Source organism: Myodes glareolus, chromosome 20 (genome assembly GCF_982192425.1).
Source record: "Myodes glareolus chromosome 20, mMyoGla1.1, whole genome shotgun sequence".
In the NCBI taxonomy this organism is placed as follows: domain Eukaryota; kingdom Metazoa; phylum Chordata; class Mammalia; order Rodentia; family Cricetidae; genus Myodes; species Myodes glareolus.
Window position 1 is genome coordinate 53,338,014 of NC_142045.1, and position 21,506 is coordinate 53,359,519.

General features: G+C 44.3%; 1 protein-coding gene across 1 annotated transcript; it reads left to right on the plus strand.

Annotated features, from left to right (window-relative positions):
- The first annotated feature begins 1,718 nt into the window (after nucleotides 1-1,718).
- Samd7 (sterile alpha motif domain containing 7) lies at nucleotides 1,719-16,598 on the plus strand. Its single transcript, XM_087899406.1, is given in 7 exon segments — nucleotides 1,719-1,819; nucleotides 3,371-3,495; nucleotides 4,271-4,349; nucleotides 5,938-6,548; nucleotides 8,628-8,746; nucleotides 12,893-13,003; nucleotides 16,404-16,598. Coding segments are annotated over 7 exon segments (1,341 nt in total).
- The last annotated feature ends 4,908 nt before the right edge of the window (nucleotides 16,599-21,506 follow it).

Here is a 21,506-nt window from a genome sequence, read left to right on the forward strand (position 1 = left end):
CATAAGATTGCTCTAGACAACCAAATATGCATATATATATAATAAACTGAGGAATTCTCACGGCATGAGGAGCATCCTGAGAGAAAATAATGCTTGTTTTCTTGTGTGTGTGTTATTACTATTATGTGTATCTGACATGTGTGTGAGTGTGGGCACATGTGTACTCCAGTGCACATGTAGACACCAGCAGAAAACTTTAGGGAGCCAATTACAGAAATACAGTAGGAAATAACTAATGAAAAAGAACTTAAAAATTAGGGAAATGAAGGGGAAGGTGCTGGGAGGAGAGGAGAGCTGGGTGCAGCTGGGAGGCGTGAAATGAGGGAAAATGTGGTTGAGATGTTTGTATGAGAGAAGAATATATTTTCAACAACCACAGAAAAACACAAGCAGCCAAAGCCAGTGCTGAGAGACCCATGTACCTGAATTTCCCATCTGATCAGATTTCTATCAAAAAAAGAAATTAAAGAAACAATAGCATAGTTCAATGTTGTTACATTTTCAGTTTTCACACCATACAAATGAGTTTATAGCTATTTTAAAATTCCAACCAAATGATACACAGAATGAAAAACTGAAAAAGAAATAAGAATCTCTCCATAAAAATCAGAGCATTTCCAACTTTTCTTTTTTCTTGAGCCTCATGCATGCTGGAAAAATCCCACCTATTTTCTCCTTTGGTCTCAGATATTTAAGATGATGATTGAGAAAGAAAGAGAAACTAAAATGAATGACCTGTTTAACTAGTACTGTTTAATATTTAAAATAATCCCAAGGATGCTAACAGTTAAGAGAGTATAAGGCAAGCAGCCCCCCTTTCACAACAGTCCATCTCTGCCACAGGCTGCTGAAGGTAGCGTATGCAGACATATGTTTATATACACGCGAATATAATTTGTTCCCTCGTTCTGATTAAACCATCTCAGGCAATCAGCCCATACCCGCCCTAATTAGATGTCTTTTCAGTCATTAAGAGAACCTCTCTCCACATTTTCTGTTTGAATCTTATCAGCTACATAGGAATATTTTCCCAAAGACCGAACATACGGAAGAGCTTGTATACTTCCACCTCTGGAAATAGAAAGGATGTAAATAGCTTAAAAGAAGAAGCTGTATCCCTGGAATCTTACAGTGCTGGTTCCATGTTAGTATTGCGTGTGATGTGGTGTGGCATTGCCCTGTGGGCTGTAACAAACTCCAGGGCACGTTTATAAAACAAGTTCTACAGAAATTATCAGTGACTTCCCTTGGGGGATTTTTGTAGAGCTGAAGTTTGGTGCAGTTCATTTTCTTGGGCACTGGGAAGAGGTTGTTCTTACGTTTAAGACAAACTCAAGGAATTCACAAAATGCAGGCATGGGAACCAGAGTTTAATGACAAGAACCCACATAAAGGCAAGACAAACAAACAAAAGCAGATGTGCGATTGTAACCCCGGCTCTGGGAAAGCCGAGACAGAAGGTCCCTCGGGATTGCAGGTCACCCCAGATTCCCAAAGCACAAAATGGCAACTCTTGAGGAGCAGCCGCTACACCTTTGCCTGGAGGGGCACGCACACACACACACACACACACACACACACACGCACACGCACACGCACAGAGAGAGAGAGAGAGAGAGAGAGAGAGAGAGAGAGAGAGAGAGAGGAAAATAATTTTCAGTAGGTACTGGTTAATGCACCTGTTTCTTTTTAGAATTCCATCAGAGTCACGAGATCTGATGACAAACCCAATGATGTCTGTGAACCCTTTATTGACAGCATCAGGACATCAGAGGATCCCGCTGATTCCTGCACCTTTTGGGCCCCCAATTGTGGACAGGTATTTCTCTCCAATAATATAGAGAATCAGAAGAGTAAATGAATTATCTTCAGAGTTAGCGTTAGATGCTAGATTAGACAAAACAACATTGGGGTTAGCTCAGCGAACTGTGCCATGACTCACGGCTCTCTGCTGGTCTTCCCTTCAAAACAAGACTCTACTTTCCCTGTGAAGTGGGTTGGACCCACTAACCGATAAACACATTTCCTTGGACTGTGACAGGCAATATCAAGAGTAAAATCTGCTAGATCAGTCTTCTGAGACTACCACCATAAAACACAAGGACAACATGGTGTAAAGAACAGATGTTCAGGGCTGGAGACGAGGCTCAGCAGTCACAAGCACTGGCTGCTCTTTCCAGAGGACAGGGTTCAGTTCCCAGCACTCATCTTGCAGCTCACACTGGCCTGCAACTCCAGCCCCAGGGGATGCAATGCCCTGTTTCGGCCTTCCTGACACTACACACACATGGTACCTACTTGCATCAGACAAAAATCTATACACATAATTTTTTTAAGTAAAGAAAAAAATAAAAGACGCTTAGGTCTCCAGTTCTGGAAATTATGAGTTCAAAATCACATCCCTGCCCAGTCAGTTTCTGGTGAGTCCTAATTCCTGGCTAAGAATGATGACTCCTCACCACGTCCTCACATGGCCGCCTCCCATGTTCACATGCAGGGTGCCCTCCAGAGTCCCGCTCCTCTCCTTAGGAGAACCAATCCTATCAGATTAAGGCGGCTCCACCCTAAGTCTATAACACCTGGATTGCTTGTCACCTAATCCTTTTTTCAATATCGTGGAAATTGTCAGCATTTTGGTTATACATTCTGGCAATATTCTAGATTCCCTTCTTCATAATATTTTGGCATTCTGAAGATAAAATAAAACCCAGTATCTGTCCTTGTTCATGGAACATGAACAATAAATAAGTTGCCTCCTGAGGTGGCCAAACATTTATCCTAGATGGCCAATGCCACCAAGGGACCATTAAATATGAACAGACTGTGTGCTCAGAGCATAGTGCCCGTTGTGAGTATTCCAACCATGGCATTGACTGGAGTGGGTCTCTTCCCAAGACAGCCCTGAGCTATCGTGCTTGCTGTGCTTCCTCCTCCTACTCTTCCTCACTATGCTTCTCTGTGACCACAAGAGTTCAGGGCATTCGCACTTTAGAGACCCAAGCAGCTCTTACAAACCCCAGTACCTAAGTGAATTGGTCACTTCTGTGTGGCTGTGACCACTACACCTGATTTTGGCTATCACAGCAGGGAAGGCCTGCCACAGCAGAATAATTCACATCATGCTGGGCCACAAAAGGAAGGACACTTGCCTTCTGCCCACTTTCTCCTTTGATTTCATCAGATCCCCACGAGATCCTGCCCTCAATAACCCTCGTGAAATGCCCTAGTGAGTCTGTCAAGAAGTGTGCCTCAATTTTCTAGATGATTCTGAATTCAATTAACTTAACAATGAACTTAGATCATGCCACTAAGTAATAGAAACTTTGTATAATTCCAGCCATAGTCTGCTTACCTCTGTTTTCCCTCCTAGAGATGTCTTGTCTTCCAGTGTGGCTCCAGCTGGACCAAGCCAGTTTTGTCTTCCTTCCCAGTCTGGATCCTCTTTTGCTCCCAATGCAAACATGCTAAACCGGCTGTCGGGTCACTTCTACCCAGGTATGCGCGATGAGCGTGTGGCACCAGCCTGCGGAGCCCTGTGAACAACTGCGGGCTGTTTAAGCGGCTGTTGATGCTCCGCTCTGGAGACCTGAGCAGCAACTAAGCCTTTGTAGTTTGTGCACTTGCTTTCTAGACGGAGCTTGTGGTGGTGCCACTGTGTGGGCAAGACTGAGCTGCTTAACCCTTCCAAGCACCAACTTAATCACGAATGAGGGCAGACTTGCGACATTACTGTTTTCCTTCTGTTTCATGTGAGGAACTGAGGGATCTGGGATTTAACCGCTTCGGGCATTTTATGATTTGTGATGCTGGGATGGCATAGCTCCATGGCAGAGCATCTGAGTAGCCCTCATGAGGACCGGATTCAGTTCTCAGTACCCCAAAACCAAACCAAACTAATGGAATAGCATATGGTCTTATAAGTCATAATGAGAATTTAGCTTTTATTCTGATTTCATTCTGGAGATGTTTAATACAGTATACTAGTCAGAATTTAGAATAATGTGTTACATAGTTAAAAATTGCTGATGGATTTCAAAAGTCTACACCATAAAAATAATAAAGATATGAGATGATGAATATGTTATTATCTTGATCTAACCATTCTTCCAATGTATAAGATTTCAATACTATTTTCCAGATTCCATTCCAGCTAAGGGGAAACTGCAGATTCTGTCTTGAATTATTTTACTATTCTCAAGTGCATTCTTCTAATTTGTTTGTGGGATGGGGTGTTCTCTCCTTCCTTCCCTACCTCCCCACCTCCCTCAAGGCTGGGGCATTTTACCACCTGAACCCACAAAGGCAGTGGCCACAAGGAACGAGATGTTTGAGAGACATCATACTGCCAGGTAACTGAATAATATTGTTTGATTTGTCTTCTATTCAGTCCCATGACTGTTTGTTCATCTGAGCCATCTTAAGTAAATTAAAATAAATGAATTAAAATTAAATAACTAAAATAAATAAATTATCAATACATATAAATACAATAGAAATACATAAGGGCATGATGACTAACACATGCCCTCTATACACACACATGTGCTGATCATTTACAGAACATACTTCAGGTGCATTATAGAATAAATTATTCAAGCTTTCTAATAATAAACAAAAGGTTGAAAAGCAGACAGTGGGGTCTGGGGATTAAAAAGTTTAATGAGAATGCTTGCTGCATGAACAATGCTTGCTGCATCTGGCCTTGAGGTCAGATCCTCAGCAACTGCGAACAAAGCTGGGTGAGACCACACGTGATTTTAATCCCAAGGCTAGAGGCAGGGATCAGCGACAGAAGATTTCTGGGGTTTGCTGTCCTGTCAGCCTAGCCAAAGCCGGCTGAGCTGCCATCTGAGTAAAAGACCTACCTCGAACAGGATAGTCAGGTAGGAGGACACAGGACAGGAGGACACCCAAGGTCCTACAGTCTCTGCATGCATGTGCACACGTGCTCAGGCACACACCATACACAACACACGCACATACCTACCCATGCATACTCCACAAAGCAGAGCTAAGAGTGGATGGATCTGCATATTCAATAGCTTTCCATTGACCCACAATACAAAATCCTGGCTGTGACTCCTCTGAATCCCCATGGGCATTTCTGTCTTAAATGGTTTCCGTTCTGCCTGAAGACAGGAGTGAACTCCTCTTCAGATGATGTCATCAGAACCCAGGACATCTCATGTCAACCTAACAATGGTCTTCATCTGTCATGGCCAGCAGCAAATAAAGTATACTCATAATTCACAGAGTTCAGCCTCAGGGAGAGAGGAAGGTCCCGGTGATCACAGGTCAATGGGCAAAGTGAAGTGAGCTGAAGCAGGCCTCCCTTCCTTGTTTGCCCATCCGTGTGCAGTGATTTAGACCCAAGACTTGCACTAGCTGCTTGAGTTCCACTAACTATCAGTATGCTGTGAAATTAGACACCTCTATGAAGTTAGTGTCTGGCAAGAAACTACTGGTGTCCCATCATCCCCTCACCTGCTAAGGCTCTGTGCACAACAGGTAAGGCCCACAGCAGAGCCTCAAGCTTGCACTATGACAGTCGCCCGAACCCTCCACTTTCAGGCTCCTTCCAAAGCCCATGCTCCTCCTGCCTCCATCAGACAGGCTTCAGACAAACAAGCATAGGGACTAGCTTAGGGGAGGCAAGGGCCTCCTAAAATTACATTTCTGGGGCCCCAGGATGGCTCAGCAAATCAAGGTGCTGGCTGCCAAGCCTGCCGATCTGAGTTTGATCCCCAGCATACACATAATGGAAAGAGAGATCCAACCCCATCACCGTTATCCTCTGACCTCCACACATATATGATGCCATGCATGTACCCACCTCTTCACGCTTAAAATAAATAATAAATGAATAAACAATTTTTTTAAAAAATTCTATTCTAATGATTGTCTGGAGACATGTAAACTATATCATTTTGTTTTTAGGGCAGAAATGGAAATGTATTCTCTTCACCAGCAAAGGAGAATGGAAAGAGTTAATCCCAAGGGACTGGCTGGCCTTGGGATACCCCTCTTTTATGGATCAAGTTGCCTGGGTGGCCCTGCAGGCTTCGGAGGCAGGGGCACACTGCCTGCCAGTGATCTGCATTTACACAGAAGCACCTCCAGACACCTTCATGGAAACCCTATTCTACTGGGGAATAGACCACACTTTACAGAATGCTGGGGCCAGAAATACCGACTCAGGAGAGGCTCAGTTTATCAGAAACCTCTAGGGAGCAACACTGAGAGTTTCAAAAATCAAGTAGAAGAAAAAGACTCAGGCCAGATGCCTGTGGTTCCCTACGAAGAGGAAGAGGATAGCAAAGACCCAGATATTGAAGTAGACAACAGTCAGAAGCCAAGGGAAACTGGTGAGAAGCCAACCTCGGGCCTCGCCAACACCTGCATAGAGCCGCAGCCAAGTCAGACAATACCCTCTTCCCCAGAAGCCAAGGCTTGGGATGGTGGGAAGGAAAAGCCCTCGGAGCAGGTCTGTGAAGGCCATGATGAAAAGAATGGGCTTGACCTGCCGGTTTCCATATTGCCTCTGCCAGGTAGGTGTCTGGGATCAAGGGCAGGTCCTCAGCAGCTGCAGGGTGACCAGGGCTTCCCATTGCGGAGAAAACTGTGACAGCCGTGTGCCATATTTTGGCCTTCATTTTAATTTTCAAACCCTCTGTCTATCTCTCTCACCTTCATTTTTTAAAAAAAGAGGTATTTATTTTTATTTCATGTGCATGGGTCTTTTGCCTGCGTGTGTATGGAGCACCATGCGTGTGCAGTGCTGGCAGAGACTAGGAAAAGAGCATTGGATCCTCTGGAACTAGAGCTACAGGAGGTTGTGAGCTGCCTGGGATCCAAACCCAGGCCTGTTGGAAGAGCAGCCAGTGCTCTTAACTGCTGAGCCATCTCTCCAGGCCCTCTGCCTCTCTTTTCTAATCTCTTTAAAATGACATCTTGAAGTCATTTCTTGTGGTCACTTCTCATAAGTCAAATTAGAAACACTGGTCTTGATATTGCTGTATAATAACTACTTGACACAGATCAAGAAAATAAATATAAGAAAATAGGGAGACTTTTAATTAAAATTTTAATTTAGCCAGCTGGTGGTGGCTAATGCCTTTAATCCCAACACTTGGGAGGCAGAGGCAGGTGGAGTTCAAGGTGAGCCTGGTCTACAAGAGCTAATTCCAGAACAGGCTCCAAAGTTACAAAGAAACAAAAAACAAAATTTAATTGTGAATTTCTTTAACATGAACTAGAGGTCTATTTTGTTGTGGATTTGGTGGTTTTGCTTTGCTTTTTATTGATTTATTTTTCTTTATGTTTTTTATATTTATGTATTTTTTAATGTTTATTTATTTTTCTTCATATTTTTCACTGATGTTTTGCCTGCATGTATGTCTCTGAAGGTGTCAGATCCCCTGGAACTGGAGTTGCAGCAGCAGATAGTGAGCTGCTATGTGGGTGCTGGGAATTGAACCCTGGTCCTCTGGAAGAGCAGTCAGTGTTTCTAACCACTGAGCCATCCCTCCAGCCCCAAGGGCTTTTGTTTTAAAGTATAAATTCTATCTCTCCTGTATCCAAGCGTAGAAAAACTGACAAAAATATGAACTATTAGTTTTGAAAATATTGTTGCAGTGCAGAGAAAATCTCGCATTGGATAGCCCTCTAGAACTTGTTTGGAAAGAAAATAAAAACACAGAGGTTTGGCATGTCTCTGATGGTTCTGTCTCCCTGTCTGTTGCCGTGATAAAACAGTGTGACCGAAGGTGACTTTAGGAAGGAATCTATCCAGGTTACAGTTTTTGGTCACAGACCACCACCCAGCAAAGTCAAAGTAAGAGTTCAAGAGAGGAACTTGAAGGTGGCCTGCGTTGCCTCCAAGGAGGAAGTCACTTCCCAGAGAAGAAATGTGGCCGGCACCAAGGCGAATGCTGTGTGTGTCTAGCAGAAAAGTTCACAGTGTGAGAAAGCTTTTCTTACCTGATTAAGACCGCCTGCCTTGGGGCGGTAACGCCCACAGTGGGCTGGACCCTCCTACATCAAGGAAGAATCAAGACAATTCCCCCAGGGAACACCCAAGCATGCGCGCGCACACACACACACACACACACACACACACACACACAAACACAAACACACACACACACAATCTGATCTAGGCAATGCTTCCATTGAGACTCCCTTAGCTGATCGTAGGTTGTGTCAGCTTGACAGTTAACGTGAACTAGGGCACTGATGCAGCCATCACACCAACCACTTCACTGTGAAGTTCTTCATTTGGGTTCAGACCATGATGCGCACTGGAGACCACAACACATGGTACTGCAGCATTAAAATGGGAGATGAAGCTCACGGGGCCTTTCTGTCAGCACCTCAGAGACCACAGAGCAAATCAGCCCCTTGTCTGCTCACCTAGAGTGATGTCACTGAAGAGATCTAAAGAGAGGGTAATAAACCACCTGTCAATGTGTCTGAACCATCTTAGGAAATTCAAAATCGTCCCATATAAACAGAACACCTGTGGTGACAGACATTAGTGAGTTCGTACAGTGAACCGCAATCCTGTGTTCTAAGTGTCTCCTCCTGATGGAAGCCTCACACCACATCCGACTTTTCTCACGTTACAGGAGCACATGCACTGGGTGCACTCAGCGAAGCGTGTTCCTCGGCTGATATTCAGAAATGGACTGTAGATGACGTCCATGACTTCATCAGAAGCCTGCCAGGGTGCTCAGATTATGCCCAGGTAACTTCGTATTTTTGCAAAACTATGAAAACTTGAAACTGTTTAATGTACAATGAGTTTTGTCAAACTTCCTTTTGCCCCTGGAAGGGGAAAATTCCTTCTAAAACCCCCATTTTCTGAAACTGTTTCTCATTGTAAGAATGTCTATGACTAGTAGACACAGGTACTAGAGAAGCTCTGGGAAGACACTATTTAGCTTAATTTTCTACCCTGTCTAGACTCATGAGAAGGTGACTCAGAGACTAAATATCCAGAAAGAATGAGAAATACTTACTACAGTGCCTAAATAACAGAAATATGTACTTTGTCCTAAAAAAAAAAGACAAAAGGGCTGAGAAGACAACTCAGTCAGTAGACTGTCATGCAAGCAAAAGGACGTGAATTTTCAGTGCGCAGAACACACGCACATACAACGATACACACACACACACACACAAGGGGGAGGGCTCAGCATACAAAAAGTTTACTGTAACAGTGTAAGGACCTGAGGTCTTAGCTCCAGAACACTTATAACCAGATGCGGTCATGCACATCTATAATCCAGTGTGCCTAAGAAGAGATAGGAGGTAGAGACATGAGAATCCCCAAAATCACGTGAGTCAGAGACCCTGGCCTAGGCATCCTCAAACAAGAAGACTATCTCAAGTATGGTAGGAGGAGAGGACCAACACCTGAGGTTGTCACTGACATCTACACATGCGTTGCATGGTATGCACATCACATTCACACACATGAATATGTACATACACACACATGCCAAAGTCAGGCATACTGGTGCCTGCTTGTAACCTCAGCACTGGGGCTGAGGGTGAAAACAATGGATCCTTGGGGCTTGCTGGCCAACCAGACTAGTCTGATTGGCAAGTTAGCAGCAAATGGGAAACCCTGTGTCAAATAACAACGTGGATGACATCTGAGGAATTACATTCGAGTTCTCTTCAGACCTTTGTGTGCGTGCACACACATGGGCACAAACACACGAACAAGAAACCAGGAATAATGGCATACATCTGGAATCTCAGCCCTCGAAAGGCTGAGCCAAGAAGATTGAGAATCTGAGGCCATCCTGGGCTGTACAGTGGGGACTTGCCTCAACAGATGAGCAACAAAGAAACAGTCTTGCTCCTACAACAGTAATACCTGTAGGCTATACTTGATGTAAGCTGTGCCCTTGTGGGCAGACAGAAGTCATACAAACATCAACACCTCAGATTTTGCTGCCTCTTTGTATCCAACTGGATATCAGTATCCCAAGAAAGTCTACCACTTGTTTCTAGAAGTTTCTCAAATGTATTAGGATGAGCACATTTTGAAGTTTTCTCCCTTTGAGCTACTGCATGTGACATCAACTACAAGGCCAGCTGCCCTGCTAAGCACCCACTGCTACTCTCTGACAAATGAGGAGATGGCAGTGCGTTGTGGGTACACAGCCCCAAAGGACTGTTTCCCACACAGTCCTCACAGGAACCTTTGCCAAAGATGTCTCCTTGGCTTTGATTGACAGCCCCATCCTTTGAAAGCTTTTGCTTAACTCCCCGGGACCGGTCAGCTCTCCGCCCGCCACTCTTTTCTCGGTGCTCATTCACCTTGCCAGCCTTGCACAAATGGAGTCTTTAGAAGATGTCTGGGGTCAGGTGTGGTGGCATACATCTAGAATCTCTTCACTGGGAAGCCGAGGCAGAAGGACGGTGAGTTCAAAGCCAGCCTCAGCCACACAGTGGGACCTCCCCCTCATCTGAAACAAACAACCAAACCTCAAGAGAAATAAAGCCACATAAGGAGCTCAGTCTTTACGTCACACAGACTTTGTCAGTGCTGTGCTACCGCTTACTGCTGGGGTGGAAGCGTCACCTCAGTCCCTGGCATCCAGATATCCAAAGAGTCTGGAACGTTCCGGTGGAAGTTCCATCACAAGCTCCACCCCCTGAGAGTTGTATCAGTCCAGACTCCACCTCCGAGAAAGCCGACCAAATGGTGACCCCTCCCTAGAGATGCTCAAGACCATTCCCACAGGTTATTTAAACTGCTCCCCCTCCCCAGAACAAACACATGGTCTTCCTTCCCTGTTCCTCTCTGAGGTGCTGGAAGGCCACCTGGGAATGATGGTATCCATTAAACATGGGCTTTTTCTAATTTGGGTTGATTTGGTCTGATTTGGATTATTGAATCTGCAGAGAGGCTTATCGGACTTTTTATCTGGAGGTTTTATTGTAGTTTGTTGTTGTCTGTTATATTCTCTACGAAAGAAATGTTATCAAAAACCAAAAATAATAAATTAAATAAAGAGATACAACGATTTGTGACTTAACTGTTTAGGGATGGCCATAAAACTCTGTATCAGTTTATTCTAAGTAAATATGTAGTCTGGCATATAAAATATTTGTCTTTAAATATATTGAAATTGATTTTAAAAATGTGCACATTTATATTGTAGATTTGGCCCAATCTGCACTAATAAGAAGGATATCCCATGTCTAGCACGCCCAAGCTCTGTGTTCAATCCCCAGTACCCCATAAACTCTAGCCTGGTGGTGCAAACCTGTAACCCTAACCCCAGCGCTGGGAAAGTAGAAGAAAGAAGATCAAAATGCCAAGGTTATCCTTGACTGCATAACCAGTTTTGTGGCCAGACTGGGCTTTATGAGACCTTGTCTCAAAACAATACAACAATAAAAAAAAAAGAAGAAGAAGAAGTTTTTAGTCCCTAAGTCTGTCACAACCACAAAGCACTGGTCAACATTGCCGAATGTGGCCAGAAATGTAACCAATATAAGCAACTGGAATAGGACCATGTGTTTGGTACAGCACAGGCACCTAGAGAACGAAGGAGACAGGATTAAGGGAAAGATGAGGAGCAGAATCTCTTGACATGAACACAAGAGTGTCAGGCTACATCTGATCAGTGGGGCTGATGGGAAGGAGAGGAGGGCAGGTGTGGAGGTGGACTGTGTATTGTCATTCCCATCAGCCTGTAGTGCTGATGTCAGCCCACTTATACGTTAATGCAACAACAAAGAGGAGAGGAGGGAGACTGCAGAAGGGATCCCACTGTGAGCCCCTACAGAAGAGATCCCACTGTGATCCCCTATAGAAGAGATCCCACTGTGAGCCCCTACACATGGGATCCCACTGTGGGCCCCTACAGAAGAGATCCCACTGTGAGCCCCTAAAGATGAGATCCCGCTGTGAGCCCCTACAGAAGAGATCCCACTGTGATCCCCTATAGAAAGGATCCCGCTGTGGGCCCCTACAGAAGGGATCCCGCTGTGGACCCTTACAACACGGGGTGGGGTGGGGTGGAGGCAAGAGAAAGAGCTGCAGCAAAGTCTTACATTAATCAGGGAGGTGGGAAGATTTTAGGTCTATCGATCAGGTTTACAGGAAATTCTTCCTACCATTTTATTTTCCTCTTCTTTCTAAGTTAGAAGGTTGTCTGAAAATGAAAGGGAACCCTGTAAGCTCTGAAGTCTGAGGAGGGAGAAGATTTAAAGAGGAGGCTCAAAAGTGAGCATGGGTGGTTTCTGAGGCAGGGTGAGGTTGGACATTAGGAAATTAAACTACTACGGACAGGCACACTTCTTCACATCCACTTCCTTACCTGCCTGGATATCTACCCTTCTTCAGCAGACTCCTAGCTTCCGGGAGGATGGTGTGGTGCATTGGCTAGAGTCAGAGCAGGATCTGCTAGGAAGCCCTGATGGACAGCTCTTCCCCAGGCTCTCCCTGCCTTTGTCCACCATACACTTGGCACTGCATCTGCTGCATGAGGGGCCATGTTATCTTTGATGGCTCTTTCCCCACCCCTTTACGCCAACCATGTTCCCATTTGCTGATTTCCCCGGGACTACATTCACCACGCTGCATCAGGGATGCACAGTAAATGAGACGCAGATACTGCCCTCAGAAAATTACCCAAGGTTGAAGTGAGTCCCACAAACGGAACTATTGAGCATTCCAGATATTATTAAAGACATCATGGCACCAGAACCCAGACAAACTAGCAATAAAGAGGAGTTTATATAGCTCTATGCCACCTTCAAGTGGTCTTCTGTATGCACATACTCGAATACCAAACCCTCTGTGTAGAAGACACTGACTTTACTTCAAGACTCGGCAACCAGGCTAATGATTTTTGGGTTTCTTCAGGTATTTAAGGATCACGCAATTGATGGAGAAACACTGCCTCTTCTCACTGAGCAGCATCTTCGAGGCACCATGGGGCTGAAACTAGGACCAGCACTAAAAATTCAGTCTCAGGTATGGCGACTGCACACAATTTAGTACACAGCAATGATAAAAGCCCAAGAGAAATGGGTCACATTGTGGTGTTGTCATATTAATATGTAGAATACTTATTTAATCTCCTCTAGCCTTTCCCCCTCCGGAACTGAGGATGTAATGGAAGTGAGGCTAGCTTATGTGGAAAGGTAGTACACACTTCTAGATGTGGCAGGGCGGCGGTACACATCTGTGTGTTGGTAAGCGGTTAGCAGTTCTGTCTCTTTATGAAGAGAAACAGGCCTGACCTGTAGCTTTCATAGTGTCGATGACCCCTACAGACTGACAAATTCATCAATGTCAGTGGATACAGATTGGGGAAGAGACACATTGCAACACCTCATTTCTGAGTACACATATGTTACAGGCATGTTGTATCTCAGGTGTAAACATCCTTAAGAACATAGAGAGCAATAAACAGTATTACAGATAAATTAGGTTTAAAGCAAGTAGCAATGTGCAAACAGATATTTTTCTCCTGCCAGCCTGTTTCCAAATACCCAGCAGTTGCGTCCCAAATAATTGACTTGGAAGCTTAAATTAATAAATTATAAATTAAATTAATAAATTAAAAAAAGCAGAGCCAATGAACTCGGGCTTATTACCAAGTAGCTCTTACATTTTAAGTTAACCCACATTCTTTATTTACACTGTCACGTGTTGATGCCTTTATTAGCACAGTGCATTCATCTCCTGCTCCCCCTGTGTCTGCCTGGTGACTCCGGGGTCCACCCTTCTTCCTGTCATCCTTAGTTTGGCTGCCTGACTATACTTCCTGCCTGGTTACTGCCCAATCAGCATTTTATTATAGCAATTGGTGTGGCAAATCTTTACAGAGCACAGGAGGATTATTCCGCAGCAGCAATAAGCTCTAAATATTTATTACTTCCATTTGTCATATAATTTACTTAGTTTTAGGCTTATTTAAGTTTTAACAATGGCATGTTTTTAACAACTAGCTTGCAAACTTCCTAAAAAAAGAATAAAAAGGTAACAATTGGCTCTTGAGAACTGGTTGGGCCAACTCTAGCACCATCAGCCGTTGGTAATGACTTCACAACCAAATTCCTCTGGTTCTTCTCCGTGCTTCTGCTCTTCCCAAACCAGAGTTACTCATGTGCCATGAAATGTGACTCTATACCTAAGGCAAACCATGCCACTCTTCCGCTGCAGACCCTGTGGTAGCTCCCCAGTTTCTTCAGAGTCCAGGGGAGAGTCTAGCATTCACACTCCGTTCAGCAGCACAGCTCTTCCTTCCCCGCCCACCAGTAGCACCTCCAGACACCTGCTCACTTGCTCCTGGGGCTCCTTGAACCCTTCAGACATATTCTGTACTAGGGCGCTCAGCTCTGGAAAGTCCCTGCCCCTAATACTCATTCTTTGTCCCCTCATCGTTTGGAAGGTTTTTCTTGTTTGATTTTGCTTTCTTATTTATTTTGTTGTTGTTAGTTTTTGATTCTGCTTTGTTCTGAGAAAGGGTCTTACTCTATATCCCAGGCCAGAATCAAAGTCACAGAAAATCTCCTGCCTCAGCCTTCCTGGTGCTGGACTACAGTCTAGAGCTAGCAAGCTTAGTTCTTACTGTCATCTTTGTTCAATTGCACCTCCTCACCGAGGCTTGCTCTACCCACCTTATTTAAAGCCGCACCCCACCCTCCCAGACTGCTGATGTCTCTCTCTGCTCGCTTTTTCTCATACACTTTTGCCTCGATCATAAACAGATCTATCGGTCACATACAGTTTTAATTGTTATTTCCCTCTATACCCTTTAGAATGCATGTTTCATGAGAGAAGGAATCTTTACCTTTTGTGAGCTCAGAGCATACAAGCTTTTCTAATAGATCAATTTCTTTTTTAAAGAGTGGACTGTCTCAAATGAAAGAAAAAGCCAGCAATTAGTGTGCAGCTAATTTATGTAGGCCTGCGTGTGTTTGTCAGAAATATTTACATCAGGAGCTAGAACTTCAGAATGTCCTTTCAGGGTCAGAGAGATGGCGTGGTTGGTAAAGTGTCACTGCATAAGCATGAAGAACAGAATTTAGGTCCTCAGCACTGATGGGAATACAAAAACCCTGGGCAGGGTGGCATGTACCTGCAATCCTAATGTGGCAGAAAACAAAAACCCAGGGCACAGTGGCATGTACCTGCAACCCTAGTGTGGCAGAAGGCAGAGGGCCCCAGAAGCACCCTTGCCACCTGCACTTACCAAACCCACCACAGCTTCACTGAGAGGCTTTCACTGAAATATAAGAAGGGAAGCAACAGAGGAAGATAGCATGGACCTCTGGCCTCCACACGCACCCCCTCATATACATGAACATGGACACATAAACACACACACACACATGATGAACACATACACATATATGCACAACCCCCCCAACTTTTAAAAGAAAGAATATCCTGCCACTATCATTTTTGTTTGCCTATAATTTTTAGGATATGGAAATTCTTTAGTTTTAATTTTATGTGAATAGGTACTATTTCTACACGTGGTATCCTGTATGTGCCTAGTGCCCATGGGAACCAGAACAGAGCACCAGATATCCTGGAACTGGATTTACAGACACTTGTGAGTTGCTATGTAGGTCTGAGGATTGAACTCGGGTCCTCCAGAAGAGCAACAAGTGCTCTAAGCCCCAGAGCCATATCTCCAGGATGGAAGCTATTCAGCAGAGCACAGTAGCACCCAGCTGTATTCCAGGATTATGAACACTGAGGCAAAAAGGCAATGAGTTTAAGTCCAGCCTCAAAATAAAAGAAAGAAAGGACTTCTGTTGTGAACACCTCAACACCTAATGTCTTTGCCAGAATTCTGTTGTGGGCTTTTTTGTTTGCTTGTTTCTTTTAACTTTTCATTTTAGAGTAATTTTAAAAGTAGTGAAGTTGTAAAACTAAGACAGAAAGTTTACCCTGCTCACCCAGTGTCAACACAACATCTACCATAACAGGATCCTTTTCGTCTGCACTAAGAACTAACACTGATACAGTGTGGAACTATTTTTCAGTGATTTCTTTTCATTTAGCAATAACAGTATCTCTCCTGACATACTTACAGACAGTTCTGTTGGACTTGGATTTGCTATTGTTCCTTTCTGGGTCCCCATGTGATAGTTTTTCCTCCCTGAAAGCCAGCAGAGTGTTAGATCCCAGGTACCATCTGCCAGCTGGGGAAGGCCCCATCAGTAGCAGTAAAAATCACATGACTCTAAAAACCAAACAAGGCTTACCACATACCAGAAGTGCGACCTCCTTAATTTCTATAGATGCTCTGTGTCTGAAATTGCCTCAGCCTTCCTCCCTCACCCCCCATGGTTAATGCAGGGTTAATTATCAAAAGAATTCAGACTTAATTACTATAATTATTTTGTCTTCAAAGGTATCTCAGCATGTGGGAAATACGTTCTGTAAGAAAATTCCTTCACTCCCCACCCATGTAAGGCAAGCATTTGATCGTCCAGCAGACACGTCCCCTCTTTTGGATATTGATTCCTAGAGTGACGTGTTGAGCATTCCTTCTTCCCAGGATATAAGGATTCCTAAGAGAACTGAGCAAGACAGTTTGAGAAATTAAAAATACTCAAAGACAAATAAGTTACTCCCAGTTTTCTAGAGTTGCAGATGTTACCAGCAACGTTGTGACAGCTTCCTATGGCCAAGTGGGGGACATGCAGAGGAAGCCCATGCTCCTAGCATTGTCTTGGGAGGATATCACCCAACGGGCTTCTTTCCTGCAAAGATGAAGCAACCAAGCACCAAGGTTCTGGAGAATTGTTGTTAGAAGAAAATGCTAACAGGGATGAGAATTTACAAACATCTTGCAAGCTACAGTCTTTGATACCTCTGTGAGGAATACCCCGCAGCAGCTGAGAGAAGAAACTGAAGAGCAACTCCTCCTCACTCTCTATTGCTCGGCCCTGGTGGAGACACAGGCTCTGATCTCAGGAGGCAGAAGAGAAGCTGACCACAGACACCCACCTTATCTCAAGATGGGCAGCGTCTAGCCTGGGGTAGGCCCTAAGAGAGTGGAGTCAGGATTTGCTGGAGGGGTGAGGAGGAATCATCTTTATGCAGCAGGCTGGAACTAGCAAGAGGGGGTGATTGTTGAGGAGACTGTGTCTGCTCCATGTGGAGTCCCAATTTTCCACTTAACACTCGACAGAATGGCTCTAAACGGACCCAGAGGAAAAGACAGCGGTTCCATCAGAGAGGGGACTTAGCTGCAGGCATAGGAACAGGTCTTATTTGACTGTTCTGAATTGTAAGCACGAGAACAAGTGTCTGGTTTTAAAATTCACAGCTCACCTGAACTAACCCTCACAGGAAGCCTTTCAGGAAGCTCACAACCTCATTGTCTAGTGTGCTGGCCCTGTGTAACCCTTGCCCTTAGAGTGAGGCTAGCTGAAGAGGTCTTCCTAATGGAGCACATCCATAAGGTCTCACAGGGAGCACTCCCTAATGGAGCACATTCATAAGGTCTTACAGGGAGCATTCCCATCCTAATGGAGCACACCATAAGGTCTCACAGGGATCACTTCCTAATGGAGCACATCCATAAGGTCTCACAGGGATAACCTGTGTAACCCTTGCCCTTAGAGTGAGGCTAGCCAAAGAGGTCTTCCTAATGGAGCACATCCATAAGGTCTCACAGGGATCACTTCCATCCTAATGGAGCACATCCATAAGGTCTCACAGGGAGCACTTTCTAATGGAGCACATCCATAAGGTCTCACAGGGATCACTTCCTAATGGAGCACACCCATAAGGTCTCACAGGGATCACTTCCTAATGGAGCACATCCATAAGGTCTCACAGGGAGCACTCCCATGCCTTCTGTCTGCTTTCTATTCCAGTTTGCATCTCCAAGCAGCCCTGCGTAGAGAGCCACGTGACTAACCATGACAGTGGACACTCGGAAACCTGCCAACAGCCTCATGCCATTCAGTTACATGAACGTGGTATAAGTCTTGTCCCCAGCCTAAAGCCAGCTCACAAGACCCTGGTCCAGGCACTCAGCCACGCCTCTGCAGGTTCCTGACCACAGAACTGCCATAGCAAACAAGCTTTTCTCAAACGTTGTGTCTGGAGTCATTTCACAGTCATGGAGAATCTAAACACACAGATCTCACCCAGTGACACAGAGAGCACACTACTGAACCCACTTTTGATCTGGATGGTGGATTCCAAAATCCTTTCCACAGAGACCTTGCTGAATTAGTTGAGTTCTGCTGCCTTTTTTCTCCAACAACACTTCTTTTTACATAAAACTATTTTATGACATTTCTGTGTACATGTTGACATCAATGTGGCTTTAGACTTTGACACTAGAAAGGATAAGGCCGATAGAGACATTGAGGGATTCAGTCTCAGACCGTGGACGTGTCTCACGTGTGACGTGCGAGTGGAAAGGGGGTTACTGGAGTGTGAGGGCGTCCGAGGGCTGAGGGGCTGGAGACAGAGGATGAAAGAGCAATGAAAATAGTCTGTGTTTGGAAATCTCATTATCAGACCTAAACCTTTGTGAGTTCATTTTAAAATTAATTCTAAAAACTCTTTCATACCACCAAACCTGTGAATTTCTAAGCTTAATCTCTTGATCCCTTTGCTGAGGGTCAATCAGAAAGAAGAAAATACCCACAAATTTCAAAATTGTATTAAGTTTGCTTAAGATGACAATAAGTTGTTGGAGAGCAAGCATTGGGATTTTGATCAATGTAACTTGCAGAACCTGAGTCTCTTTCCCTTTTTAACTCCTCTAATCCTCAGTGTAGAGAACTATCTGGACACATTACCTGCTAGGAGTCCCAGGTTCCAGAAGTTCCATGAAATGCCCACTGTGGCATAGCAGATGCTGGGGAAAGAGGTAAAAGCTAACACTCAGTTGATTCTCTGGTGTGGTAACTTCAATCCGCATCATAAATTTCTTATTCCTGCTGAAGAATCTGTCAGGCTGGGACTGCCTGATTTGAGCAGATATGTGTCAGTGCTGCTTGGAGGAAGACACTCAGATGCGCCAGCCATGTCTACACCAAAAGCACTCTGCTTAATTTTAGATCCTTGCATTTAAAAAAGGAATCAGAGATAGTAATGGAAGTCTACCTGACTCTGACAACTCTTTATCGAAAAGGAGACTGAAATGATCTGCCCAAGAAGCTCCCTGCTCTCTTTCTAGTTAGAATCTACTTTATATTTTAAGAACTTACAATTATTTATTTTAATTTTGTGTGTAGGAATGTTTTGCCCACATGTACTTATGTGCACACACGCATGTCTGGTGCCCTCAGAGGTCAGAAGAGGACATCGGATCCCCCGAACCTGGACTTATGAAAGGTTGTCAACCACCATGTGCATGCTGGGAACCAGTCTCCCATCCTCTAGACAGCAGCCAGTGCTCTTAACCCCTGAGCCATCTCTCCAGCCCCTACTGGGTGCTATTTAACAAAAGGGCTACTTCAGTGACTGGGATTGTTAGGAATATGCTGGCCTGCCCTGTCACCTAGCCAGCCCAGGGACCTATGACTGCTTCATCAATATGCAGGTGTGGAGGTCTTTTTAAGAAGACAAGCCCTGCCCACTCCTGTTCTTTCTTCCCACCAAGGCAAGTTCATCTTGGCCCTCTCCAGTCTCTCTTTCTCTGCTGTTCTTCTGAAGAGGCAGCTTTCTGTCTCTCTCTCTGTCCTTCCTCTTCACTCTTCTCTGTAAACAGAGACTGCTCATTTGTTTCCTGGCTGCCCCAACTCGAATAATGACATAGAAACTATATTAATTACAACACTGCTTGACCTATTAGCTCAGGTTTCTTATTACCTAACCCTTACATCTTAAATTAACCCACTTCTATTATTCTGTGTATCACCACAAGGCTATGGCTTACCAGGAAAAGTAGTGTGGGACTTTTATTATAAATTGCAACACCCCTCCTCTCTCTCTCTCTCTCTCTCTCTCTCTCTCTCTCTCTCTCTCTCTCTCCCTCTCTCTCTCTCTCTCTCTCTCTCTCTCTCTCTCTTTCTGTCTCTTCCCCTTCTCTCGTATCCTTCCCTTCATCCCCCCTATATTCCCAATACCCTCTTCCTAAATAAAACTCTATACTCCCCAAGCTCTCTCTGTATCCTGTTTCTTGCTCATGTTCCTTACTGACCATGAGACCCACCAAGGTTCCACTCTGGCTGTATCTTATAGGGATAATTTTGAAGGCTGAAAATTTCATTTACATTATTGCATTATTCACTGTTTTATTGCTGTGAAGAGATACCATGACCAAGGCAACTCTTACAAAGGCAAGCATTTTATTGGAAACTGGCTTACAGTTTCAGAAATCTAGTCCATTATCATGATGGCAGGGAGCATGGCAGCAGACATGGTGCTGGAGAAGCTGTTGAGAGTTCTACATCTGGATCCACAAGCAGCAGGAAGAGAGAGTGACACTGGGCCTGGCTTCAGCTCTTGAAATTCACAGCCTACCCTCAATGATATTCCAACAAGGTCATGCTTCCTAAACCTTTTCAAAGAGTGCCACTCCCTCGTGACTAAGTATTCAAACACAGCAGCCTATGGCGGCCATTCTTATTTAAATCACCCCAATTACCATACAGATTTTTCAATTTAGATATTGTATGACATTTTTGTCTGTCTGTCCATTTGTGTGCTCATCAAAGTGTGTGAGTGAAAGTCAGAGGGCAGCTTGCAAGAATCGCCTGCCTTCCTCCTACCATGAGAATCTTGGAGACCAAAGGCTGTGAGTCAGCTTTGCTGGTTCTAAACCTGCTGAGCCATCTCACTGGTCCTAGGAAACATGTTCAAATCCTCCTCTAATGCTGTGTTACTCTTGAGCACACTCCACTCTCAATAAGCATAAAGTCAAAGATAAATCACAACAATGGAAAACCTCCTTTGTTGGAAAATCAATCACAGGAAGAATTATTTGATAAACAAGATGTTATTACTTATGGAATATTTTGCTCAGAGAAATTGAATAAATCCTCCTAAAAGCACCAGAGCTACAGAGAAGAAATAAGACAAGGTCTTGCAATGTAGACTAGTCTAGTTCCAAACCTGCAATCCTCTCTAACATGGCATTCTGGGGTTACAAGTGCACCCCGTCACTTCCAGCAGTAGGTTTCTCAGTCTGCACACAGGCATTTCACTACAAATGTAAGGAAGTTTTGTTTACATCAAGTTGAAGTCATTCACTGTACTTGTCCAGCCTTTTCTCTGGAAGATGAATCCCTCTTTCTATAAGTCCACACAAAGCCAGAGGTCTCTGATGTGTCTGCTAACAGCCGTGAGGTGTCATTGTGTGACTGTGAGAAACTAATTTCACCTGTAAAGGAGATGATTCATGTGAAGATTGCTGGGTATCATTTTTAACATGCTTCTAAATGGCGAGCATGCTTTTTAACAATTATCTCTCTAATATATTTGGAATCTTTGCCCCATTCTCCAGTGATTTTTACTCTGATAGTTGGAATTTTTAAGTGTGCTA